This window comes from Lathyrus oleraceus, chromosome 5, assembly GCF_024323335.1.
Source record: "Lathyrus oleraceus cultivar Zhongwan6 chromosome 5, CAAS_Psat_ZW6_1.0, whole genome shotgun sequence".
NCBI lineage: Eukaryota > Viridiplantae > Streptophyta > Magnoliopsida > Fabales > Fabaceae > Lathyrus > Lathyrus oleraceus.
Genome location: NC_066583.1, coordinates 119,036,588 through 119,064,258, shown reverse-complemented (window position 1 = coordinate 119,064,258; position 27,671 = coordinate 119,036,588). Strand labels below are relative to the sequence as shown.

Genomic DNA, 27,671 nt, shown 5'->3' with positions numbered 1-27,671 from the left:
TTAACCATGTGAACATGTCCTTTAAAACCATTGTAACACGACCATACATGGCTTTTCGTCGTAGTGGGCAAACCCTAACCACCCAGAATTGTGATAAACCTACTAAGGCCTCTAAGTATCCTTTCACCTGTCGGGGTAACATGAACGCCTGTATTTTTTTACTAGTACACTGGTGCCCACCGTGAGGCCCTGGTAAAACTAACATGACCCACACCTCTCTCATTTTCCTTCCTTCCATCTTTCCTCTGAAGTTGGACGACAAAATTCTATGTTCCAATACTAACACCATAGCCTTAGGTGTCGTTGGTGGAGGTAGTTCTAGCTCCTCTTAAAGGAAATACGCAAGGCAATTGCTTTCTGCAAATGTAATATCTCATGGTTTTTCCAAAGGTGCGCGGTCGCAAACAGGGGTTAACATCACCTTTTCTGAAAGGGATGCAGTTAGAGTCTACTCTCACCATAATGACCATTTGGCCATCACTTTGCAACATGGAAACTTGGATATCAAGCGAGTCTTGATAGATCCTTGGAGCTCTATTGACATCTTGTTGGGGGACGCTTTCTAAATATCACAACTTAATACTAACGACGTCCAAGTGTTCAGTGGCTTGTTAATTGGATTATGAGGAAAATAAGTGCAAGTAAGGGGTTGTGTGACCCTAGAGACTATGTGTGGCGAGGGCACTGACGCTAAGGCAATTTACATCAGCTACCTCATTGTGGACACCATGTCGTCCTATAATATCATCCTAGGTTGACCCACCATCAATGCGATAGAGGCATATATTTCCATCATGTACTTAATCCTGAAGTAGCCGCAACTTTGAGGGTGAGTTAGTACAATTCGAGAAGACCAGAAGATCACTCAAGAATGCTATAAGAATAACCTGGTGACAGAGAGGAAATCGCTTGCCCTTATTGGAGCCCCCTTTCGGAAATTCCAAATGAAGACCTTGATTGTTGGGATCCTATATTAGGTGTGGACATTGAAGGGCTCATGCCCACAGAGCACTTGAAGGAGATTCAAATAGGTCCCTCGTCCCATCAGGTGACAAACATAGGTGCTTCTCTTAACGAGGAAGAAGAACACGGGAAAGTCAGACGACTCATTAAAAATACTAATTTGTTCGCCTTGACCACGTCTGATATGCTTGTGATAGACACTAAGTTGGCGAGGAGAAGAGACCTTCCATTGACCGATGCTTTCAGTTATCTTGGTGGAAAGCTAAGTCACACTCTCCGCTGACAAGGTTACTCCATTAAGGTCCTCGTTAGACACACCATCTATCTTTCCGCACTTCCTCATACTTCTGAAATCGTCTTCGACGACATCGTTGATTTTTCCTCATTTCTAATTTGCCTTGCCTGACTGCTTCGTCATCTTCCACCTCGCCGCTCTTGTCGGGCCTTGGCTTCCTGATCCCTCTAAATTCATCATTGTAATATTTTCCCTCGTCTTAAACTCTCATTCATTATGTTATTCTGTTAAATTAGTTCAATAGTTTTTCTTTCAAATTAGGTCAAAGTTGAATGTTTGAAGAATATGTTGAAGGCACTGAATCAAACAAACACAGTGGAGAAACTCATATATACTTTGTCGTCTTTTCGCTATCGGACCAACTGACACAGTTATTTTTAATGAGAATCAAGTACAACATATCAATAGTTGGATTTTTTCTTCTTCTTGATTTTGTGATTTTGATTGATTTTTTCTATGTCAAAAATTCTATTTCCAAATTTAGGTTCATCGTGAGAAATCAAAGGTATCACCAAGATAAGGAAAAGGCCTCAAAGCAAAGGTCTTAATATGAAATTCTCTAAGTCCAAGTTGATTAAGAGTGGAGTGAATATTTATGGTCTTATCATTTTATCATGTTTTTGTTGTTTTTAATGTATGATGACAATAAAATAAATAACAAGTAAATAAACATGCATGATGAGTTTGTACAATGATGATGGTAATGAGTACTTGAATTTAAATTACAAGGTAGTGACATAAAAGTAAATTACAAGATAACAATATCACAATAACAATGGTTAGTGAATATAAATGACACAAAGTAAACCACAAGTTAATGATGACAAAATCACAATAATAATGGTTAGTGATATGTGCAAAATGAACATTTTGAGGATTATCTATCCATATGTCAAAAGACTCAAAATATGGCGCATCAAGGGATAACTTATCATTTGATGCAAAGTATTGAAGATGATTAAAAAATCAACTTATAATAGATTTGTAACAAAGAAAGTTATACAACCCCAAGTCCATCGATCAATCTTTTGACAAATAGAAGATTATATCACTCAAATGATTATGATTTGTTTTCTTTCTTTTGTTCTTACTTCTTTTTATTTAACAAGGTAGTAAGAGAGCCAATAAATTAGCATAATGTAAATGATATGGTTAGATAACAATAAACATAAACATAGAGTACTTGAAATAAAGTTAACAATAAAATAAATTGCAAGGAAGTAAAGTGCAATAATGTAAATGTTAGGAGTTAGTAGTTAGTGGTTAGTGGTTAGTGGTTAGTAGAATAACAAAAATAAAATGGATTAGCAAGTTAATGTAGAGAACATGGTTTCATCTATGCATCAAATGACTCAAATATGGTTGAAATAGAGGCAACCTATCAATGCCTCAAAGTATCATGAAAGATCTATTGATCAATCATTAATAGGTTTGGAACATTGAAGGTTTTATCAACTCTAAACAACCATGGTCATGATCTAATAGATTTCATCAACCAAACAAATATAACAATAAGTCAACAATAAATATTAAATGATAACAATAAACAAAGTTTGATTGAAAATGGTGGATAAAAAGTAGTAAGAGCAAAAAAATCCCCCAAAAGAGTGTAAACCCAACAAAACCCACTTGTCTCAAACTTGACTCAAATATCTCTCAAAACACAACCCAAGAGTAAAACCCAATTTCCAAACACAAAACAGAACCAAAATGTCAAGGAGTTTGAGTTGCAACCATTACCAAATTTGTGGTGTAAAAACTAGGTTGTTGTGGTGTTTGGGTTTGAAGATGAAGCAAAAAACTTGGAAGAAAGTGACTATGATCGTTGTGGTAGGAAATGGAAGAGAAGGAAGTTGTATGTTTATATGGTAGTGGTAAATGATTATGTAAGTGAAGGTTACAAGTTTGCTATTGTTGTTGTTGTATGAAGATGGTGGATTTTTTTACATTGTGGTTGGGTGGTTCAAAGAAGAAAATAGGGTTTGGGTGAGTTAGGGTTTTAGGTTGAAAAGAGGGAGCTTGAATGTGATTTTGACATAGGTTTAGTGGCTTTCAAGCTTGAAAAAGAGGGGGTAGTTCTCTATTTATAGAGGAAGCAAAGAGGTTGAACTGGGGAAAAAAATCACTTTGTGTAAAAAAAATAGAGTTATTGCTGCTGTTTGCGCAGGTGTAATCGATTACCATGATTAGGGTAATTGATTACACCATCCAAAATGGCCTGGAAATCAATTTTCTGTATGTGTAATCGATTACCATGATTAGGGTAGTCGATTACACATACCAAAAATTGATTTTTTCCTTATTTTGTTGGTTTTTTTCTCCAGAACTTTAATCGGAAAACCCCAGTTTTTCCTAGGTGTAAACACCATGCCTTGAGTCCATGTAATATGTCTTTGGTTATGAATGTTAAATGGAATTGCGATGATGAAATAATGAATGCATGCATGTGCAGTAGGGGCATGGATCAGATGAAAGTTGTATGGGGGTAAGGTGAATTTTGGGGTATGACACATGTGATACTTTTTAATAGTTTTTACACAATCTTCTTTTGAGCGAAATGTGCCTCCTTCTTTCAATGATCCTTCAATTTGCACATAAGGATTGTAAAATATATTTGATGAAGGTTCATCGGCGCCCAAATTCAAGCTTGTCATGTGTTAAGGTGGACAATATACATGACTAGTTGGTAATGGCTCATCTTCTTCTTCATCGTTCATCATTGAATAAACCAATAACTCAGCTTCTTCTTCTTCCTCATCTACAACATTGACCTCAGCTTGTTCGTCGTCATCAGTTTCATAAAACACTTGTGACTAATCAATGAACTGAGACACTTGTTGTTGTTGTGGTAATATATATAACTATATATCGTTGTACCTAGATTGCTTATGACTCACAAACATATGATGAACATCGTAATCATCTTGAATCTTCAACTGATAAAACTTTACCTGGTTGTCTACAAACCACATCGGATTTTTATAAATGATTTGGCCCACAAGACTACACGGCAATTTCTTTTTTATTCTTTGTTTCAGATGTGAAAAATTTGATCATCGATTTATTGTAAACTGAGTTACTTCTGTGTTGCAAAAACAAAAACCGAATAATTGATGCTCAAATATTTCACCTTTGATATGGACACTGATCATGTAATGTGGTGAGGAAGAAATTTTTTAAAATGTAACTTTAGTGTTTCAACTGATATGTATGGGTACTAATGGTGAATGCATTGATCTGTTATTCGCATGAATTTAAATAGGGTAGATGGTGTATGTACTGATCACACAATTAATCTCCAAAGACAAGAGAATACAATGCAAAGAATCCATGTAGAGACAAGATAATACATTGCATGCGCTTGCACACAAGGAATCTTTCCCCTAAGAATCTCTGCCCTAACACTACAAGCATGCGCCTGCACACAAGGAATCTTTGCCCTAATAATCCAAGGCAGGCGCCCATTCCAATGGCGCATAAAGCAAGGCATGCGCCCTAGCCTTAGGCGCCTCTTCCTTGCATGCAGAAAAAGGTATGCATGCGCCACTAGCCTTGGCGCATGTGAATGCATGTCATAAAGCAAGGCATGCACCCTAGCCTTAGGCGCATACACCTATCTCACATGCATGCACCATATCCCATGCTTCACATGATGGGTACCTATTCAACCTCTACAACACTTACTCATCTATAAATAGGGCATCAACTCACAACATTCAACATCTACAACACTAACAATAAACCTCTACAACAATCCACCTTTACCACACTCAACCTTTGCAACACTCAACCTCTGCAACATTATGTCTCTATTGACTATGGGTGATGAACATCGAGGAACAATCGACAATATCTCGACATTTGTATGTTATTACTTCTTCTTACTTATTTCGTATTTATTTCTTATTTATGTTTTTATTGTATATTACTTTTTCTTATTTTATTTCTTACTTATGTTTTACTAGGACCCAAAACGATTTTGATGATGTGTACATGAATATGTACCCCATGATCCTTTGATAGAACCATATATTCGAGGATGCGGTTTTGGTAATCTCCTCAACATAGGTTTTGGTAATCTGCTCAACATAGTCTCGTACTCGGTTGACTATAAATTTATTCTTGCTTTGTTGGAGAGATGGAGACCCGAGGCCCACATATTTCACCTTTCTTCCGGTGAGTGTACCGTCACACTTGAGGACGTCTACATGTTGTTGGGTCTACATATCGATGGTAAGGTCGTAAATGGTAGAGGTAACCAGGATAACTCTATTTGCAATGAATTGTTGGGTGCCCCTCTGTGTGACGACCAAACTGCGGGAGAAACATCTAGTCAAGTTATGGGGCAAGGTATTAATTTGAGATATCTCAAACAATATTATGTGAGTATAACATTGACCGAAGAATCTACCGAGTATGAAAAAATAATTAAAGCTCAATGTTATATTATGATTTTATTTGGTGATTTTTTATTTCCCGAAAGTACTGGTAATACGGTAAATATTATGTATTTACCGTTGTTACGAAACATAAATAAGGTAAGCACATATAGTTGGGGTTCAGCTGTTTTGGCTCATCTATACAATGTGTAAAAATGTAAAAAAAAAAAAAAAAAACTTGTACGTCTTATTCATGCGCATATTTTCTACAAGCATGGGATGGTCAAGAATGCCATCACCCACCCCGGTAAACGAGAAGTCATTCATATTCCTGTTTGTAACAAAGTAAGTTTAAAACTTTACCATCTAATTAATTAGACTTTATATTACAACTAACTATAAATAATATTTTTCAAATGTTTTTTATCTAGGTGGTTAGTTAGAGGGATGAACTACAACAGGTGTTCGAAACACACTATAGTAGTCCATCGCAATCTATTGGATCACATTAGACCAGACGATGTAATACTCATACACAACTCTATTTTGATTTAAAAATAATTATCAAATTATTTATCATCTAATCATGTCGTATTCTTGTACAGTTTATCTGGATGCCATATATGGATCTTGATCATCAGGTTAACCATGATGATGTTGCAGTTTGGATAGCAAAAACATCAATTATCCGGTTCATTATTGTGGAGATGCACTAGAGTGACCGGGTAAAACTGCAGTTCGACATGCAACAACAAATCCAGAACTTCCGACGTGTTTGGGAGATTGACATCAAAAAAGAGTTAATGCCCAATGGGATATTCCGACTGGAGAGACTTCGCAAAAGAGATGTGTCGTCATTGGAGGAATCAACAACAACACATCTTAAACGAACCAATCATACATGGTGCTAGACCAACTCAATAGTATATGGCATGGTTTAGGTCGGTTACAACGCCACAATTTGTGTCTGAGCCAAGGTATTTGATTGATCCACGCAACTAGCTTCGTCATCATACGCCCAATAACAAGCTCCCGTCCAAGAACAATGTCAAACCACCCAAACCCAACGACCAACCTCACACCATCAACCTACCATATACACCTAACAACCAAATACCCAACTTCGCAACCCATTCATGCCATACACCCAACCTCAAAACCAAGAATCAAACCCTACCCACCAACAACCATACACAGTCACCACAACAGTCTATAGCCCAGATGATTCATACAATTCATGTCATCGTAGTCCCCCACCAATGACCACCCAAACATCTCATCGCCACAACTCCCAACCATTGTTTGACTATAGTACACCCCTTGAACCATTGATTCGTTTCCAAACCGATTCAATGTCCCTATTCGGACAACCATATCGTCTGCAATTCATCAAACCACAACGACCAAACTACAAGAACATGGGCACCGAACTCAATTACGGAAGCGCAGTTGGCGAGAACCCCCCAACTATTGGGAACAAATGATGACACATCTATCAAATATTGTTGGACCTTCCACCAGACCTTCACAGCAGCCACCATTGGATCATGTCAGCACTCAAAGATCCCAAACACCTCAGGAAAATCGTGGGAGACCTCGAAGACAGACTAACGCACCTGGATGTGGAACATGGGGGCGTTTCAATCGGACGGTTCATTGAATTTCTTGTTAATTCCGTGTAATTTTTGATTTTTATATATATAATTTTTATTTTCAGTATTTTTTATTTATATTTAAACTTATCATTTAAATTTTAAAAAAATTATAGGTCCATGCGCCACATGCATTGACGCATACACTATGTAATGTATGCATGCGCCAATGCATGTGACGCATAAGTTGTCCACCATTGGGAGCATGCGTCAAGGCTACCGGCGCCTCCTCTATAGCTTTATTGGATGCGCCACATCAATTATAAAAGGTGATTATTTTTTTTATTTTTTTTGAAAAATAGGTTATTTGGGAATTTAAATTAAAATTAATGGTTATTTTAAAAAAAATCAATAAAATGATTAAGTAAATAATATAGGGAGTGATGATAACAAAATATTATTAAATATATTTGATTAAATCCTTTAACTTGTATATTTTTTTCAATTAGATGTGCATACAATAAAAATATAATTTATTTATTCAAAAATTATACAAAATATTTAAATAATAGAAAAAATATTTATTATATTTAACTTTATTCCATTAAACTTTAGTCTATCAATTTAATTTAATTTTTTGAAAAAATAAAAATTATCTTCTCTTTTTTAAGATAATTACCGTATTTTATAAAATCATTTATCTTATATTTTAGTTTTTCAATATCATTTTAATGTTTATCTTTTAATTATGTTATTTGATCAATATTTAATTTTTAATTTTTAATTTATAATAATTCAAATACTTGATAAAAATACTATTTTTTTATTTATTTATTACATTTTTAATATACATAAAATGAAATTATTTTGAAAGGATGGAGTAATATTTTTAGATGAAATTTGTTTAATTTTTTTAGAGGGACAATAAGAGAGACCGAATCTCTGATTGAGATTTATTCCCAACAACTTGGGGGAAGATCTCGATGTAGGGGATACCGACTTTAGCTAGTAGCACCGGAATTTATTTATCTTGTTTGAAACAATGTTGAAGCGTTGAACAAAGAAGATAACTTCTGAAACTGAAACTTTGATTTCTAGTAAATGGAGGGTGAAGAAGGAATGAAGAAAATTTTAGTGACCGGTGCTTCCGGTTACCTTGGCGGAAAGCTCTGTCACGCTCTCCACCGTCAAGGTTACTCCGTTAAGGTCCTCGTCAGACGCACCAGCGATCTTTCCGCACTTCCTCCTACTTCCGAAATCGTCTACGGCGACATCACTGACTTTTCCTCACTTCTCTCCGCCTTGCCTGACTGCTCCGTCGTCTTCCACCTCGCCGCTGTTGTCGAGCCGTGGCTTCCCGATCCATCTAAATTCACCTCCGTAAGACTTTCCCTCATCATAATATCTCATTAATTATGTTATTCAGTTAATTCAGTTCAATCATTTTTCTTTCAAATTAGGTCAACGTTGAAGGTTTGAAGAATATGTTGAAGGCACTGAAGCAAACAAACACGGTGGAGAAACTCATATATACGTCGTCGTTTTTCGCTCTCGGACCAACTGACGGAGCTGTTGCTGATGAGAATCAAGTACAACAAATCAATACTTGATATTTTTTTTGTTTTTCTTCTTGATGTTGTGATTGGGATTGATTTTTTGTTTCTCTAAAATTCTAATTCGAAATTTAGGTTCATCATGAGAAATTTTTCTGCACAGAATATGAGAAATCAAAGGTTACCACCGATAAAATTGCACGTCAAGCTGCCTCCGATGGTGTGCCGATCACGATTGTTTATCCTGGGGTTATTTATGGACCTGGCAAAGTCACTGCAGGAAACGCTGTTGCAAATATGGTACTGTTTCCTTTCTCTCCTTTGTTTTGTTTCGTCCTATGTTAATTTTGAAATTGGATCATCTATGACAATAGGATTTTTAGGTTTGGAGTTCTGTAAGGACAGTTCGATAATTCACAATAGGACTGTTACGTTTCGAGTTCTAATTGTGATCATCTGCAGCAGCTGCATAGTAGAACCATATTGTAGCGCAATAGTGGTAGATTTTCATATTTTTTAAACATCTATTTGGGAGTATGAAATGTTTGATTTTTGTTTCTTTTTATTTGTCAGCTGGTAGAACGTTTTAATGGTCGATTACCTGGTTACGTTGGCAATGGAAAGGATAAATTTTCGTTCAGTCATGTTGATGATGTGGTAGCGGGGCACATTGCAGCTATGAAAAAGGGGAAAATTGGGGAGAGGTATCTATTGACAGGTGAAATTGCATCGTTTAATCAAGTTTTTGATATGGCTGCTGTGATCACTAGTACTAGAAAACCAATGTTTAGTATCCCTTTGTGGGTGATTGAAGCATATGGGTGGTTCTCAGTGTTGCTCTCTCGAATCACTGGAAAGTTACCTATCATCAGTCCACCGGTAAGCCCCTTATAGAGTTTTGATATTTATCTATGAAACACACATGACCACCGAACACACATTTGATCGAAAGTGCCCGCGTTACCAAGATTTTCATGCATCCAATCATATACATACGTTATTCTTATCAGAAATTGTTTGTCTGACAAATTTTTCTGAATTAAAATTGCTGTAAGATCAAATTACAAAACAAACAAAAAAATCTTTCTAGGTTTCATGATTATCCTTCCTAATAGCGGTAATAAAATATAAGTTAATAAACATTTTGGCTATCTATTTGATTTCATAACATGACAAAGCAAGTGATAGTTTTTAAACAAAAATAAAGTCCTTGTTCTCATTTGTGTGCTTTGACATTGAATCAGACGGTGTATTGTTTAAGACATCAGTGGGAGTATTCTTGCGAGAAAGCTATAATGGAGCTAGATTATAAACCCAGAAGCCTTAGAGAAGGGCTTGCCGAGGTACTACTCTGGTTGAAGAACTTGGGATTAATAAGGTATTAGTGGAATATTCTACTACCAGGACTTCTAAGAGTATCACTTTTTACCGGATCAATAACATAGCAACGGCAAAAACAATAACATTTTTTTGTCTTTGTTCAGACTTGTTGGGATTGAAAAAGATTAAAAAAATCCATTTGGTGTCTGAGTTCATTGAGTTGCGGATTGAGTTGCGGAAGACATATAGTAATTTCTTTCTCTTTAATTTATTTAGGCTTAATTTTAATTTTGGTCATTCTATTTTTTTAATATTTTTTTGGTTTTGATCCATATTCTTCATCTATCCAAATTCTTCCTCCTCTTCTACAAACTCAGTTTTAAAAAAAAATGTGGTAGTGAAATCGTTACTGATGGGTCTAGAATGATAAATATGAATACATTTTTATTTATGATAATACTTTTGTTGCATATTTTGATTTTGGAGGCATTGAGTTTTTAATTTTGATTTTAGGTTTTAATTTCAATTTTGAGTTTGTTGAAGAGATGAAAGTTTCAATTTGAGTTTTAGTAATTTTTTTAGTTTTATTTTTTTATAAAACTTTGAGTTTGTTGAAGAGGATGAAGATTATGAGTGTATTGAAGAAGATGATGAATTTGTTTTTTGTTTTTTTTTTATTTAATTTAATTTTGTAATTATTTAAATAGAATAACTTATTTTGTTTTTATTAAATATGGTAAATGTGTCAATAACACATCATTAGATGTCATTAAAAATTAGTCTCAGGATTAAAATTAAAAAAAAAAGATAAATAAATAATTAAATCTTTAATTTAATTAAAAAAATTATTAGCGGGGAGATTTGCAATTTAAGAAAGAAAAAAAAGTAAGTTATATGTCTTGAAGTTTTGAATGAGTATATTGAAGATGAAGAAAGAAAGAGAATTTAATAAAGAAGAAGAAAATTGAAAAAACTTTTCATTAAATTTAGTTTACAAGTTAGTTATGGTTGGTATTTATTTCTGCTAGATTCTATAACTGATCCTAATAATGTATGTAACTCATCAAGCAATCATAACTCAATAACCAACCATAAATTGTGTGATAAGCATTGTTACAACTTATCAATGGTGTAACTTCACTGACTTGTGCTCTAAGTTTTATTATTGATAGTTTTAAAATCCTCCCTCAAGTTTAACGTGGTATATGTTATGCATGTTAAGTTTGGATATAAAAGAATTAAAGCTGAGCTTGTGATTTAATAGGAAGCAACTTGAAGGGGCCTTGCATGAGTTTTTCTCGTACAAAATCGCCATCAATCTCAAGGTGTTTTGTACTTTTGTGGAAGATTGCATTAGCTGCAATGTGAATGGTGCTCTAGTTGTCACAATAGATCACAAAAGATTTGCTGCATTGAAAACCTAAGCCACGTAATAAGTAAATCAGTCACTGGACTTCACAACTAGCAAAAGATAACGCCTGGTATTCTGCTTCTGATGAGCTCATCGAAAGTGTTTGTTGTTTCTTTGCTCTCCAAGAAATCAACGATGATCCAATGAAAAAACAATAACCTGAACTTGACCTTCGAGTATCAATACACCTTGTCTAATCTACATATATGAAGCTAAGTATTTGAGGGTTAGAATATCTTATGAATACAATACCTCTTCCAGGTGATCCTTTGAGGTATTTCACAACTCGACATGTTATGTTGCAAAGTTGATATCGAGTTTGGTAGTTGTTAAGTGTAACGGATGAATCTTGATGTAGTTTCACACATGGATCAATAGGAGTTGTTGCAGGTTTATAACCAAGGAGACTTATGTCTTTTAAGAGATCCAAGCAGTACTTTGGCATATGTTGATTTCAACCTTATAGTGTGCAACTTCTATGCCTACGAAATATTTGAGTCTTCCAAGATCCTTGATTTTAAACTCATCACTAAGTGCAAATTTGATTCTCTCAAATTTTTCCAGACTGTTGTCGGTTAGAATTACATCATCCACATACACTAAAACTGTAGTGAAGCAAGTTCCTTTGTGGAGAATGAATGATTATGATCATATGTGTATTGTTTATATCCTTGAGTGATTAGGAAACTTGTTAACCTCTCATACCATTTTCTCTTGGCCTGTTTCAATTCATATAATGACTTTAGTATATTGCACACTTGATTTTGTTAGGGACTTGTAACACCTTGAGGAACTGACATATACACTTGTTCATGTAAGTCTTCATGCAAGAAGACATTGTTTATATCTAAGTGATGTAAATACCAAGAGTTGATGGATGCTAAAGCAAGTAGTGTTCTCACTGTGGTGATATTTGCAACTGGTGAGAAGGTGTCAAAGAAATGAAGCCCTTCCACTTGATCATATCGTTTGGCTACTAGTCTAGCCATGTGTCTCTCAACAGTCCCTTCTGATTTATACTTCACTTTATAAACTCATTTGCTACCAATAGGTTTAACATTTGGTGGCGGGTTAACAAAAACCCAGCTCTTGTTGAGTTTCAAGGTATGTAGTTCAGAATTTATGGCCTTGATCCAACACTTATGTTTGTTTGCTTCCTTGTAACTTGTTGGTTCAATATTTGCAATCACAGAAAGAGCAAAGTGTTGTTGTGAAACAGATAATTTATTCAAGGAATAAAAATGCTCAATAGGATAAAGAATACCTGAAGATGTAGGATTAACTAATTACTTCGAGAGACTACATACATAATAAGATAAATGGCTTGGCTTATGAGTGAATCCATTTGATCTTCTCAGATTTTGTGGTTCAGGTATTTGGTTTTCGTCAAGGTTGTGAATCTGTGAATTTGTGTATCTGTCATGAATGAATTGATCGTCAAGGTCATGTGTAATAATTGTTGTGGATTGACTTTGATCAGGATTTTTGGATTGAGTTTGGCTATGGTTGCTGATTGAATCAGGTGTGACTTCTACATCATGGTGTCAGTTATTTTTTGAGTAATATGTCCATTATGGTTGTTGGTTTCGGTTATGATAAGGTAATATATAGTCATGATGTGTAACATGTCTTGACATGAAAATAGCTTTGGTATTCAAATCTAACAAAACCACTCCTTTGACATTTGGCTTGTAACCCAAGAAAACACCTTTTCTTGCTCGAGGGTCAAGCTTTGTTCTATGGCTTTGAATAGTGGATGCATAACATTAATCCAAAAAAAATCATTTCATTCAGGTTAGGATTAATTCCAAAACTAAGGTAAAATGGTGATTTATTTTGAAGGGTAACATTAGGAATCTAGTTGATGATGTATGTAGCATGTGTGACAGCATAAGACCAAAATTGTTTAGGCAGTTTGAGTGAAACAATAAGGCTCATCCTACATTCATTATATGTTGTATTTTCTTTCAACCCTCCCATTTTGTTGGAGGGTTTCAACACAACTTGTTTGATGCTAAATTCCTTTGGAAGCATAGAATTCAGGCATGAGGAACTTGGGTCAATTATTTGTCCTAACAATTTTGACATTGCAATTATGTTATTTTTCAATCATTAAAATGAACCTTTGAACAAGCGTAGTAACTTTAGACTACATTACCAGAGAATGATCCAAGTAAATTGACTACGGTCATCCAGTACAGTAATGAAATACTTGTGACCATGAATTGATGGTGTTGGTTCTTAGTGTTGGCAGCAATTTTGGTAAAAGAAAGAGTGTTCACAAGATGTTATGTGTGGTGTCTTAACATAAGATATCATGTGTACCTGCTGGAGTTCAAGAACATGATCATGCAAGATTGTTTCAGAATGTCATAATGACATGGCATCTGATGATGTGTACCTGCTGGAGTTTAAATGGAAAACATGATCATGCAGGATTGTTTCAAGATGTCATACACGATGTCATGACATCTGATGTTTTGTACCTGCTGGAAATTATAAAAGGAATTATGGAATTATGCAGGATTGTTCCAGAATGTCAGACTCGATGTCATGACATCCTATACACAGAACATTCAGTGTGAATGTCTGGTGTTATGTGATTGCGCAATTAATGGCAATCTATGTATGGTTGAAGATCTGATTTGCAGGCGCATTCAATCATTGATTACAACCTGATTTACTTATTTTCCAAGGAGATCTAACCAGCTGTCAAGAGAAGATTTGATTGGAAAATAGTTTAGGTTTTTCAAGATGTCCAAGCCCAACTGAAAGCTTCTATATAAAGGGACTTGGAGAACCTGATTGAACACACAACCAATACTGAGCGAAATATATAGAGAGAGCTAGGGTTTGTGTCTTGTTTAGTCGTAAGACTTGTAAGCCATTCAAGTCATCCTTAGATGATTGAATTGGTCTGATTTGTGGTTGTAATTTGTCACTCTAAAGCTGTTAAGCAAGAGTGTGTGTCTACTTGATTAAAGCTGTGAAGCAAGGTCAAGTGTGTGTGTCTTCTTGATCAAAACTGTTAAGCAAGATCAAGAGTGTGTCTACTTGATTGAAACTGTGAAGTAAAATCAAGTGTGTGTTATTGAAAAGTGTTTTCTTTTCTCAAGGGATTGTTGTTTAAAATCACAGGTGTGATTGTAGGGAAGTGAGTGGGTTCTCATATCTAAGAGTGCTTAGGTAGAAATTGCACGAGTAGAGATTAGGTGAGAAAGACTGTAACTTGTTGAAGTGTACGGAGAGTCCTTGAACTGATTCTATTTTAGTGAATTTCCTTCCTGGCTTGGTAGCCCCCAGACGTAGGTGAGTTGCACCGAACTGGGTTAACAATTGCTTGTGTCTCTTGCATTATCATTCTATATCTTTCTTCTGTTTGTGTTACTCAGATATTAGTGTCGTGACATTACCTTCAACATCTCATATCTGATACCAGAATTTTAATTGGTATCAGAGCAGGCATCCTGCTCTGGTTCTGGGTGAGATCTAGGGACAACACTTTCTGGTACAATCTTCTAGAGTCAATCTGCTGTAACCGAATTTCCAAGGCTTTGAGGTTTTTATTTTATCAATTTAATTTCGTTCTCTTTCAATTCTATTATATGAAATTTCATTTGCTTAATCTATATTTTGTGGAATGGTTTTAATTAAATTCATATGATTGCATTCCTAACTATTAATCGCCGTTTTCGTCGCTTTGTTGTTAAATTGCGTTTGTAAATCGTGTTTGCTTAATTCACGATTGTATTTATCCGTTTGTTTAATTCGGAATATAGGAATATAAATCTGTCATATATCTATTGCGCTTGTCAATCGAATTTGAATCGAATAGAGATCGAAGCCACTTAGGGAATTGGTAGGTAAAAACCAGTGATTAATCGGAAACCGAAAACAGTAGATTGACTTATTTTATAATCACTTTTTTAATCACTTTTTTTGCTTTGTTTTCTAAATCGACCACTAAAACATAAATCCCCCTTAAATCGATTTCATCAGGTTAATAATAATACAAGAATCCTTGCGATACGATACTCGAGTTGTCGCTTCCGCTAAATTACAGTTTTCTAATTACTCGTTTTGACCCGTGTGCGACAGCAGATCAGCCATCACTTTGCAACATGGAAACTTGGATATCAAGTGAGTCTTGATAGATCCTTGGAGCTCTATTGACGTCTTGTTGGGGGACGCTTTCGAAATATCACAACTTAATCCTAACGACGTCCAAATGTTTAATGGCTTGTTAATTGGATTATGAGGAAAACATGTGCAAGTAAGGGGCCGTGTGACCCTATAGACTATGTGTGGCAAGGGCACTGACGCTAAGGAGATTTACATCAGTTACCTCATTGTGGACACCATGTTGTCCTATAATATCATCCTATAATATCATCCTAGGCTGACCCACCATCGATAGAGGCATATATTTCCATCTTGTACTTAGTCCTGAAGTACCCACAACTTTGAGGGTGAGTTAGTACAATTCGAGAAGACCAGAAGATCGCTCAAGAATACTATTAGAATAACCTGGTGATAGAGAGGAAATCGCTTGCCCTTGTTGGAGCCCCCTTTCGGAAATTCCAAATGAAGACCTTGATTGTTGGAATCCTATATTAGGTGTGGACATTGAAGGGCTCATGCCCACAAAGCACTTGAAGGAGATTCAAATAGGCCCCTCGTCCTATCAGGTGACAAAGATAGGTGCTTCTCTTAACGAGGGAGAAGAACACGTGAAAGTCGGATGACTCATTAAAAATACTGACTTGTTGCCTTGGCCACGTCTGATATACATGTGATAGACACTAAGTTGGCAAGGAGAAGAGAGTCGCCATTGACCGATGCTTTCGGTTATCTTGGTGGAAAGCTAAGTCACGCTCTCCACCGATAAGGTTACTCCGTTAAGGTCCTCGTTAGACACACCATCTATCTTGTCGCACTTCCTCATACTTCTGAAATCGTCTTCGGCGACATCGCCGATTTTTTCCTCACTTCTAATTCGCCTTGCCAGACTGCTTCGCCGTCTTCCATCTCATCGCTCTTGTCGAGCCTTGGCTTCCTGATTCCTCTAAATTCATCATTGTAATATTTTCCCTCGTCTTAAACTCTCATTTATTATGTTATTCTGTTAAATTAGTTCAATGGTTTTTCTTTCAAATTAGGTCAACGTTGAAGGTTTGGAGAATATATTGAAGGCATTGGAGCAAACAAACACATTGGAGAATCTCATATGTACTTTGTCGTCTTTTCGCTATTGGACCAACTGACACGGTTATTTTTAATGAGAATCAAGTACAACATATCAATAGTTGGATTTGTTTTCTTCTTCTTGATTTTGTGATTTTGATTGATTTTTTGTATGTCAAAAATTCTAATTCCAAATTTAGGTTCATCAAAGAAATCAAAGGTTACCACCGATAAAATTGCACATCAAGCTGCTTCAAAGGGTGTACCTATCACAATTCTTTATCCCAGGGTTATTTATGGACCTAGCAAAGTCACTGCAGGAAATGTTGTTGCGAATATTGTACTGTTTCCTTTCTTTAGTGTGTTTTGTTTCAGTTATATATTAATTTTGAAACTGGATTTCTAAGACAATAAGATTTTTAGATTTGGAGTTCTCTAAGGAGAGTTGGACAATATCCCTCCGAATCACACTTTTTGCTCTCCCTAAATCGGAGAGATTTGAAGGGGAGGGGAGAATATATGAGTTTTGGCATTTAATAAATTATTATATTTATTAAAATATCTTCAGTTTTATTTTAATATTTTAAAATTATTATTTTCTTTTGTGTTCCTACTTCTCTTATATGTAATTTTTTATTTATTTCTTCCATCAACTTATTATAACTACTATTTATCCCTCCGAATCACACTTTTTGCTCTCCCTAAATCGGAGAGATTTGAAGGGGAGGGGAGAATATATGAGTTTTGGCATTTAATAAATTATTATATTTATTAAAATATCTTCAGTTTTATTTTAATATTTTAAAATTATTATTTTCTTTTGTGTTCCTACTTCTCTTATATGTAATTTTTTATTTATTTCTTCCATCAACTTATTATAACTACTATTTATCCCTCCGAATCACACTTTTTGCTCTCCCTAAATCGGAGAGATTTGAAGGGGAGGGGAGAATATATGAGTTTTGGCATTTAATAAATTATTATATTTATTAAAATATCTTCAGTTTTATTTTAATATTTTAAAATTATTATTTTCTTTTGTGTTCCTACTTCTCTTATATGTAATTTTTTATTTATTTCTTCCATCAACTTATTATAACTACTATTTATCCCTCCGAATCACACTTTTTGCTCTCCCTAAATCGGAGAGATTTGAAGGGGAGGGGAGAATATATGAGTTTTGGCATTTAATAAATTATTATATTTATTAAAATATCTTCAGTTTTATTTTAATATTTTAAAATTATTATTTTCTTTTGTGTTCCTACTTCTCTTATATGTAATTTTTTATTTATTTCTTCCATCAACTTATTATAACTATTATTCACCTTCAAATTAATTTTTATTTTTATTTTTGTCTTTAATATAAACTATAATCACTGCAATATTTTGTTTTATCTTATAATTTTTTATTTTTATGTTTATTTATGTTAGGTATTTTCTATTTTTGTTATCTATTTTTTTATATCAAATTTTAAACATTTTATTTATTTTTTATTCAATAATAAGTGATTTTATGTATTTCAAATTGAGATTAATTGAAATACACTGACAGTGTAAAAGGGTTTTACACCGTCAGTTAATTATAGACGTTGGATATTAAAAGAAGTTTGACTTTTATTTTAAAAATCTATAAAGTAATACAAACGGGTGATGGTGATGAACCGATGATGTAAATTTTTTTACACTGACAGTGTATAGTAATTAATCCCAAATTGATTACTATAGTTTAATTTGTGTCGAAGAGTTATAATAAGAATCAAATGTACTCAATATTTTTAATGTTATGTGGCAAGTTATGACTTTTATAATCACTAAATATTATAAATTTTATTGTCGAATTTTTTTTTAATGAATTTTTCATCTTTAAATATCATATAAGTTATATAAGATCATAAAGATAAAAATGTAAGTTATTAATAAAATCTCTCACATCCCCCTTCTTCTCTTCCCCTCTCCTCTCCTCTTTTTGAACCAATCATATATATAATAAAAAAATCCCTCACCTCTTCTCCCCTTCCTTTCCTCCATTAAAATACCTCCCCTCCTCTCATTTGAACCAAACATATCCTTAAAAATGTTAGGTTTAGAGTTTGAAACTCTTAACACAATCTTCTTTAGAGCGGTAGATTTTCGGTGTTTTTAAACATGTAAATGGAAGTATGAAATGTTTGATTTTTGTTTCAGCTGGTAGAACGATTTAATGGTTGATTACTTGGTTACATTGACAATGGAAGTGATAAATTTTTGTTCAGTTATGTTGATGATGTGGTAGAGGGGCACATTGTTGCTATAGAAAAGGGAAAATTTGGGAGAGGTGTCTATTAACGGCTGAAATGCATCGTTTAATCAAGTTTTTGATTTGGCTGTTGTGATCACTGATACTAGAAAACCAATGTCTAGTATCCCTTTGTGAGTGATTGAAGCTTATGCGTGGTTGTTAGTATTGGTCTCTGGAATCACAGGAAAGTTACATATCATCAGTCCACCAGTAAGCTCTTTCTACAGTTTTAATATATATATATATATATATATATATATATATATATATATATATATATATATATATATATATATATATATATATATATATATATATATATATATATATATGAAACACATATGATCACCGAACACACGTCTAATGAGAAGTATCTGGGTTACAAAGATTTTCACGCAAGCAAGCGATAGTTTTTAAACGAAAATAAAGAATATTATATTCCTTGTTCTCTTTTTTATGCTTTGACATTGGGTCATAGAGTGTATTACTTAAGGCATCCATGGTAGTATTCATGCGAGAAAGTTAAAACGGAGTTAGGTTATAAACCCAAAACCTTGAGAGGCTTGTGGATGTATTACTCTGGTTGAAGAACTTGGGATTGATAAGATATTAGTGGAATATTTTACTATCAGTACTTCTAAGTGTATCCGTTTTTCCCAGATTAGTAAAACTTCATACCCTCTTTTACCTGCAACTTTGAGTTAAATTTGGATTAAGAACTAAATGAAAATATTGTCTTGGAAATTATGCATGGATCATATAAAAATATAGAAGTAATTTTTTTTATTATTGTCTTCAATACAAATTTTCTATAATTAAATTTTTTAACTTATATTCTTAGAACACAAATTAGCATTACCTTTTAAAAAATGCACTATAAAAAACATATTTTTAGAAAAGAATTAACTTTTTATGAAAGTAAATTGAATGTAGTAAATAATTAAGAATATTATAGGTAAAATATGAGTTATTGTATAAAAAGTGACGATGATAATTAACTTTTTTTTTTATATATGTAAAAAGTAAAAAAATGACATTTAGAAAGAAAATGAAAAAGTATTTAATGATATGATATATACATTTGATTATGCATTGAATTTTCAGTAAACTATAGATAGAATACTTTCAAATAATTTCCACTACTCATCTTTTTTCTATTTTGAATATCATATATAAATATAGTGTCGAGGAAGAGAGTGAGAACGCAACGGTCGACGAGTAAAGCAAAGCCATTTTGATTTCACAGAGCACAAAAACGAAACCTTAGAACTGAGTTCTGTGAAATCAAAACCAAAATGGTGGCAAAAATGGTGGCATCATCATACGAAGATAGCCGTCGCAAAAGAATGGAAGAGAATCGGAAGAGGATGGAGGCTCTCAATCTCACTCAGCTCTCTCAATCCCTTCACAAATCATCTTCCCCCATTTCAAAACCCTCGCCGTCCAAATCTCGCACCGTCAAGAAAGAGCTCGTCGCTGTTCGAAGATCCGGCCGTGTCGCCAACCAGCCTGCTCCTGTTTACAAAGAAGTAACTAACCCTACCTACCTTCATTACTTCTTTTCTTCCATCCATCGATCTCACTCTCTAACCTTATTTCATTTTTTCCGCAGGTTCTTATTGATTGCGATATGATGTCTGGAAATAGATCTTCGAGGTTCTTTCTTTTGCCCTAACTAGTACTTTATAGTTTCTGTGGATTCACATTTTTATTTTTAGTTGATTTCTTATTTTATTTTTTGTAGAGGAGGTTATAATATGTATAGGGATTATTCGAAGCGTGTGTATGCTTCCGATGAAGCTCGAGCGGAAGCATTGAACAAGGCGGAGAAGTTGCAGTCTGAATTAAACTCGCCGCATCCAATTTTTATTAAGACAATGCTCCAATCTCATGTCACTGGTGGATTCTGGCTGGTAATTTCTATTCTATTAAGCACTTTTCGTTTTTTGTTGATTCAAGTTCACTTTTTAAACTATCATTGCAAATTTAGGGTTTATTACCAGGTTTTTGAAATAGACGTATGTTTGTGATTTGCGTTGCTTATTTTTCATGTTAATGTATGTTCATTACAACAAGCTATGTCCTTTCACAAAAATTGGGGCTTTGCTTGATTGAGTGTATCTTTTCATTTTGTTATATGTATAGATGGTGATTTAGTTATTGTGTTTAATGTTTTTCAATGGAAGTTGTTGGGGGTAACTTGACCTCAGTTTATTAATGTGAGCATTCTCTCTTTGGCTGTTACAAATCAACCGTTACTCTTTTTCAAGTTCCATTAATAAAAGTTGGACGTCTCATCAAAGTTATCAATGAAAATGGAGTATTAATTTCAAGGGTGGAATGAATTTAAATGTGAATGAATGTAAGGATGAAAAGAAAACTTCTTGAAAATATAAAATTTGGTGTGTCAAATAAGATTACATAATAATGACAATCCAATTCAAATTGTGTATCACACTATCATTCTACGACTTCTTTTCAAGAAGTTTCATTTCTCAAATAATCTAGACTAGATACATTAGTTCACATTACATTTTCTTCCTTTTTACAGTATTTTGAAAATCTATACTACCCTTTACCAAGTGAATTTCAATTGAGCTTTTCAAAGTCAAATTTCTTTTTTCTTCATATTTTCAATATTGCTGACTACTATTTTCAATATTGCTGACTACATTCGTTTTATCAACTTGGGAATTTTTCTTCATTATCCAATGTATGATTTGATTTAAACAATTGTCTAATGTGTTAGTAGGGGTTTAAAACTAGTTATTGATAGCATTAAGAGTCCTATACATAGAGAAGAGGATTTTTAATGTTTACATTAATATTGATCAATACCCTTATGCACGCACAATTGCATGGTTTTCTGCTGTTAAGAATTTTATTAGAAACCCACTTGTATTAGATTATTTGCTCCTACTCCTCCATCATTAGAAGTGATTTTGATTAGCAATCTGCATTAGTCACTACAATTAATAACACTTTTACTTAATGAGAAAAGTAGACGTAGTCAATCGTGAGATATGTTATGTAGTTAACTTAAGTTGGAATTATCTCCGACCCGTTGATTATACAAAGTGTGTTTGTCTGATTCTCTAGCGAATTCTTTGGGAAAAAGTATGAAACATGGAGTCAAACTTAAGTCAATTTGAAAGTAACTCTGACTAAACAATGTCAGCAACAAGAATTATGATGTTGTAGTCTGATTATTTTTACATCAATGTGTTTTGGTTCTTAAAGTTTGTTTCACACTTGTATGTTGTGTCACATGCTTTATTAGTCTAAGCCTAGTTTAAGTTTTAAAGATATCAGTTTTGAAACATTTAAATCCAGATGATATTCTATAGTAATTATTTTTCCCATGTTTTCTCAAATATTTTTCTTAAAACATTTTGAAATATGTAGGAGGTCGTATGTATGTTTCATGTTTTTGATTGTGTGGTTAAGGAGCACTTTGGAGGTATACATATTAATCAAAGAGTGCCCTGTTATAGACTTATAAACCACTTGTGCAAGGATTGGGCTTATGTCAGTTGTATGCACAAGTTGGGCGATGCTGATCATTTCTTATTTTCTAGTTCTAGTCCTCCAACAAGTTGTCCCCAATATAATGAATGGGTCTCACTCCCACGGGATATCTAGGATGCTTTCACAACTTATGCAATAAAATTACGTCATACTTAGTGATTGATTAATCATTTTGGCAATTCTTGACAACAGGGTCTTCCAGTTCATTTCTGCAAGCAAAACCTTCCAAAACAGGACGAAGTGATGACCTTGGTTGATGAGGATGGAGATGAGTCTTCAACTACATTTTTGGCTTATAAAACAGGACTTAGCGCTGGATGGAGAGGTTTTGCCATTGCTCATAAACTTGCTGACGGGGACGCTTTAATTTTTGAATTAGTTAATCGCACTACATTCAAGGTTACTACATTTTGATTTGTTTGCTCATTCATGCCTTGGTGTTTAACACATCCACCATATCTATTATTTTGTTCATGGTAATGGTGTTCATGAGACCATTCATGAGTGTTAAGAAAATCAGAAAAAGAAGATGAATGTTATATGCAAAGCATGTGGCTAATAGAGGTTTTGCTATTGCTCATAAAGATTCTGATTGTTTGGGCATTCATGTAGTTAGCAATCATGCTATTCCAAACATATTAATGATTGCATTGTGTGGTTGCTTAAATTTTCTCGCAGGTGTACATTATTAGAGTGAATGGCAGTCCTTCAGAGGATGAAGAGCTCGAGTGAATTGCAGTGAAGTTGGAGATTGGAGGCTGTAAAATTAATGTAGCTATTATAACCAAATTATAAAATGCATCCTCTTGAGTAACAACTTGGGTCACTTCTGCTGATCAACTATATAGTTAGCAATGTTAGGTGAAGGCGGTAGTTTAAGATTTGTCCGTTGTCGGCATGGTCACTTTGTGATCGCATTTTGTGTATTGGAAACATTATTATTTAGTAGTTCTATAATTAATACAAGTATAAGTTTAACGGTAGCTTCCATTTTTTCAAAGATATGCAAATTTATAATAGCCTTGAAAACAGATTTAAAAATCTCAAATTTCTATAAATTTATTCTTTTTAAGGTTGCAAATTTATAGTAAATTTTTAATCAGTATGAATGCGAAAATTCGAACAGGTAGAATCATGTTTATATAGGGGTGGTTTAAAAATGTTTTTGAATTTGATTTAGATTTTATTGTTGAAGTTAGTTTAAAAAAATTAAAGGATAATTTGTGTTTAATTGAAAAAATGACTGAATTGAAATAACTTGAAATGTAAAATACATGAGTTTTAAATTCGGAAATTGAAAATGATTTGCGGGTAAGAAAGAATGCAAGTATATAGGTTTAATTTGAAAGATGTAAGAGAAAAGGAAATTGTTTTAAATTTAAATAACCGGAATTTTAAAAAGAATTTAAAACAATGTACTGTAATGCATAGTTGATTCTCTCCATGAAATATGTGTACAGTGAAATTCAAGGGTCTAGATGGATACTGCTGCTCCTCCGGTCAAATTCACACCGGAGGGGATCTTTTCCAACGCATAAAGGTTGAATAGTTTTAGTTGGTAGGATTTAAAAATTCAATCATTTATAGTGAGAGAAAACTAAATAAACTAAATAAATTCAAACATTGAAAATTATTTGAAAAGTAAGATGGCAAGTAAGTTAATAGAATGCAAAAACAATGCTTTGACTTGAAAGATTAAAGAGAAAGTAAAGTTTTGAATATAAAATCCAGATTTATATCTACAGTGTATTTTTAAAATAAAAATATATATTTATGAATAGTACCAATGAACAAAGTGACTTAGAAATTGGTTAATTAAATATAAAAAATTGGTTAATGAAATGATTAAGTTAGTTTAAATAATTTGATATTAAAAATAATGTTTAATGATAAATCAAAATTAATTAATGAAAAATAAAAATTTAATTAACAAAATTATAAAATTGAGTAATAAAAAACTAGATTTTCTCTAAATATAATTTAGAATATCCACAAAAGAAGATTAATATAAATTATGAAATTGTTTAAAAAAAAATTATAAAATAGATTAATAAATGTCTAAATAATAATTAAAACATATTTTTTAAATAATACATTATTATAATATTTTACTGTTCAGTAAAATATTGTATTAGGTATATAGTGAGAATAACATTTTTCTATATTTATATGTCATAAATATACATAATTGATTATGCAATGATTTTTCATTACACTATACATAGAATATTTTTGAAATAACATCCAATAGATTTCTTTTTACACTTATACATAAATATAGTGGTGAGGGAGAGAAAGCAAAGCCATTTTAATTTCACAGAGCACCAAAACGAAACCTTTGAACTAAGTCCTGTGAAATCAAAATCAAAATGGTGTTGAAAATGGTGGCATCATCATACGAAGATAGCCGTCGCAAAAGAATGGAAGAGAATCGGAAGAGAATGGAGGCTCTCAATCTCACTCAGCTTTCTCAATTCCTTCGCAAATTATCTTCTCCCATTTCAAAACCCTCGCCGTCTAAACCTCGCACCTCCGAGAAGCAGCTTGTTGTTGTCAGAAGATCCGGCCGTATCGCCAACCTGCCCGCTCCCGTTTACAAAGAAGTAACTAAGCCTGCCTACCTTCCTTTCTTCTTTTCTTCCATCAATCTCACTCTTTAACCTAATTTCATTTTTCTCACAGGTTTCAAGGTTTTTTTTTTGCCCTAACTAGTACTCTATAGTTTCTGTGGGCTCGCATTTTTATTTTTGGTTAATTTTTTTTTGTAGAGGGGTTATAATATGTATACTGATTATTCGCGTGTATATGCTTCCGAAGAAGCCCGAGTGGAAGCGTTGTACAAGGCGGAGAAGTTGCAGTCCGAATTAAACTCGAAGCATCCAATTTTTATTAAGACAATACGTCAATCTCATATCACTGGTGGATTCTGGCTGGTAATTTCTATTCTATCATGTCATTTTGTGGATTCAAGTTCACTTTTTAAATTATTATGGCTATTGATTTCTCTTATGGAAACGGGTCTGCATCATTGCAAATTTAGGGTTTATTACCAGGTTTTTCAAATAGACGTATGATTGTGATTGGTGTTGCTTATTTTTCATGTTAATGTATCTTCACTACAACAAGCATGTCCTTTCACACAAATTGGGGCTTTGCTTGATTGGGCGCATCTTTTCATTTTGTTATATGTATAGATGGTGATTTAGTTAATGTGTTTAATGTTTTTCAATGGAAGTTGTTGGGGTAGCTTGGCATCAGTTTATTAATGTGAGCATTCTCTCTTCGGCAGTAACAAATCAACCGTTACTCATTTTCAAATCCAATGAATAAAAGTTTGATACCTTGTTATATATTTGTGTATTTGATATATCAATAAAGTACAAGCAAACACTCCTATTTATAAGATAGAATTACAGACAAAGAACAAATAGAATAATTACGCATAAGTCTTACAATAACTAGATAATCATAACATATAGTAACACCTCCTCAAACTCAAGTAGGTGGAGCTGCAAACAACTTGAGTTTGGAAACTAAAGTTCGGAAGCGATTAGGAGAATGAGATTTTGTGAACAAGTCAGCTGATTCTCTAACGAAGCCTTTGGGGAAAAAAGTATGAATCATGGAATCAGACTTGAGTCAACTTGAAATTAACTATGACTGAACAATATCAGCAACAAGAATTATGATGTTGTAGTCTGATTATTTTTACATCAATGTGTTTTGGTTCTTAAAGTTTGTTTCACACTTGTATGTTATTTCTCATGTTTTATTAGTCTAAGCCTAGTTTAAGTTTTAAAGATATCAGTTTAGAAACATTTAAATCCAGATGATATTCTATAGTAATTATTTTTCCCATGTTTTCTCAAATATTTTTCTTAAAACATTTTGAAATATGTCAGAGGTCGTATGTATGTTTTATGTTTTGATTGTGTGGTTAAGGAGAACTTTGGAGGTTTATAAATCAAAGAGTGTCCTGTTATAGACTTGTCAAAACCACTTGTGCAAGGATGGGGCTTGTGTCAGCTGTATGCGCAAGGTTGGGCCATGCTGATCATTTCTTATTTTCTAGTTCTAATCCTCCAACAAGTTGTCCCCAATATAATGAATGGGTCTCACTCCAACGGGAATATCTAGGATGCTTTCACAACTTAACGCAAATAAAATTATGTCATTCTTAATAATTGATTAATCATTTTGGCAATTCTTTACAACAGGGTCTTCCAGTTCATTTCTGCAAGCAAAATCTTCCAGAACAGGACGAGTTCATGACTTTAATTGATGAGGATGGAGATGAGTATCGAACTACATTTTTGGCTCAAAAAAAAGGACTAAGCGCTGGATCGAGACGTTTTGCCATTGCTCATAAACTTGCTGACGGGGACGCTTTAATTTTTGAATTAGTTAATCGCACTACGTTCAAGGTGACTACATTTTGATTTGTTTGCTCATTCATGCCTTGGTGTTTAACACATCCACCATATTTATTATTTTGTTCATGGTAATGGTGTTCATGAGTGTTAAGAAAATCAGAAAAAGAAGATGAATGTTATATGCAAAGCATGTGGCTAATAGAGGTTTTGCTATTGCTCATAAACATTCTGGTGTTTTGCTCATTGAATTGTGTGGTTACTAAAATTTTCTTCCAGGTGTACATTATTAGAGTGAACCCTTCAAAGGGTGAAGATCTCGAGTGAGTTGCAGTGAAGTTGGAGATTGGAGGCTGAAAAATTAATGTAGGTATTATAACCAAATTATAAAATGCATCCTCTTGAGTAACAACTCACTTCTGCTGATCAACTAGATAGTTAGCAATGTTAGGCGGAGGCGGTAATGTAAGATTTGTCCGGTGTCGGCATGGTCACTCTGATCGCATTTTGTGTATTGGACACATTATTATTATTATTTATTATTTCTTCCGTCTAATTTATAAAAGATAATTTATTTTTTAAATATTTATATTTTTTAAATATATTAAATAATTTAAATATATTAAATAAACGGAAGTAATAGTTCTGTAATTAATACAAGGTTAAGTTTCAAAGATAAGCAAATTTATAATAACCGTGAAAACATATTTAAAACTCAAGTCTTTCTAAATTCGTGTTTTTATATGGGTGCTTTAAAGATGTTTTTGAATTTAGAGGTTGAGTTCATTTTTGTTT

At 33.5% G+C, this 27,671-nt stretch overlaps 3 protein-coding genes and 1 pseudogene across 3 annotated transcripts; all 4 read left to right on the top strand.

The window, feature by feature from the left end:
- The first annotated feature begins 8,131 nt into the window (after window positions 1-8,131).
- LOC127088158 (uncharacterized) lies at window positions 8,132-10,369 on the top strand. The gene is made up of 6 exons (XM_051029078.1): window positions 8,132-8,609; window positions 8,690-8,818; window positions 8,918-9,082; window positions 9,356-9,661; window positions 10,027-10,160; window positions 10,267-10,369. The coding sequence occupies exons 1-6, from the start codon at window positions 8,331-8,333 to the stop codon at window positions 10,289-10,291; spliced, it is 1,038 nt and encodes a 345-aa protein (XP_050885035.1). The 5' UTR covers window positions 8,132-8,330; the 3' UTR covers window positions 10,292-10,369.
- A 5,781-nt stretch (window positions 10,370-16,150) lies between these two features.
- Window positions 16,151-19,591, top strand: LOC127079136 (uncharacterized; annotated as a pseudogene).
- A 640-nt stretch (window positions 19,592-20,231) lies between these two features.
- LOC127088161 (B3 domain-containing protein At3g19184) lies at window positions 20,232-23,489 on the top strand. Its single transcript, XM_051029082.1, has 5 exons — window positions 20,232-20,507; window positions 20,591-20,634; window positions 20,723-20,891; window positions 22,699-22,905; window positions 23,185-23,489. The coding sequence occupies exons 1-5, from the start codon at window positions 20,274-20,276 to the stop codon at window positions 23,236-23,238; spliced, it is 708 nt and encodes a 235-aa protein (XP_050885039.1). The 5' UTR covers window positions 20,232-20,273; the 3' UTR covers window positions 23,239-23,489.
- A 1,386-nt stretch (window positions 23,490-24,875) lies between these two features.
- On the top strand, window positions 24,876-27,459 carry LOC127088162 (B3 domain-containing protein At3g19184). The gene is made up of 4 exons (XM_051029083.1): window positions 24,876-25,109; window positions 25,275-25,439; window positions 26,724-26,930; window positions 27,156-27,459. Exons 1-4 carry the CDS (start codon window positions 24,876-24,878, stop codon window positions 27,201-27,203), a joined length of 654 nt encoding a protein of 217 aa, XP_050885040.1. The 3' UTR covers window positions 27,204-27,459.
- The last annotated feature ends 212 nt before the right edge of the window (window positions 27,460-27,671 follow it).

Coding starts and splice junctions, on each gene's coding strand:
- LOC127088161 (XM_051029082.1), top strand. CDS start 20,274: ATGGTGGCAAAAATGGTGGCATCATCATACGAAGATAGCCGTCGCAAA. Junction 20,635..20,722: donor TCTGGAAATAGATCTTCGAG/GTTCTTTCTTTT, acceptor TATTTTTTGTAG/AGGAGGTTATAATATGTATA. Junction 20,892..22,698: donor TCACTGGTGGATTCTGGCTG/GTAATTTCTATT, acceptor TCTTGACAACAG/GGTCTTCCAGTTCATTTCTG.
- LOC127088158 (XM_051029078.1), top strand. CDS start 8,331: ATGGAGGGTGAAGAAGGAATGAAGAAAATTTTAGTGACCGGTGCTTCC. Junction 9,662..10,026: donor TACCTATCATCAGTCCACCG/GTAAGCCCCTTA, acceptor ACATTGAATCAG/ACGGTGTATTGTTTAAGACA. Junction 10,161..10,266: donor AAGAACTTGGGATTAATAAG/GTATTAGTGGAA, acceptor GTCTTTGTTCAG/ACTTGTTGGGATTGAAAAAG.
- LOC127088162 (XM_051029083.1), top strand. CDS start 24,876: ATGGTGTTGAAAATGGTGGCATCATCATACGAAGATAGCCGTCGCAAA. Junction 25,110..25,274: donor CCGCTCCCGTTTACAAAGAA/GTAACTAAGCCT, acceptor TTTTTTTTGTAG/AGGGGTTATAATATGTATAC. Junction 26,931..27,155: donor TTAATCGCACTACGTTCAAG/GTGACTACATTT, acceptor ATTTTCTTCCAG/GTGTACATTATTAGAGTGAA.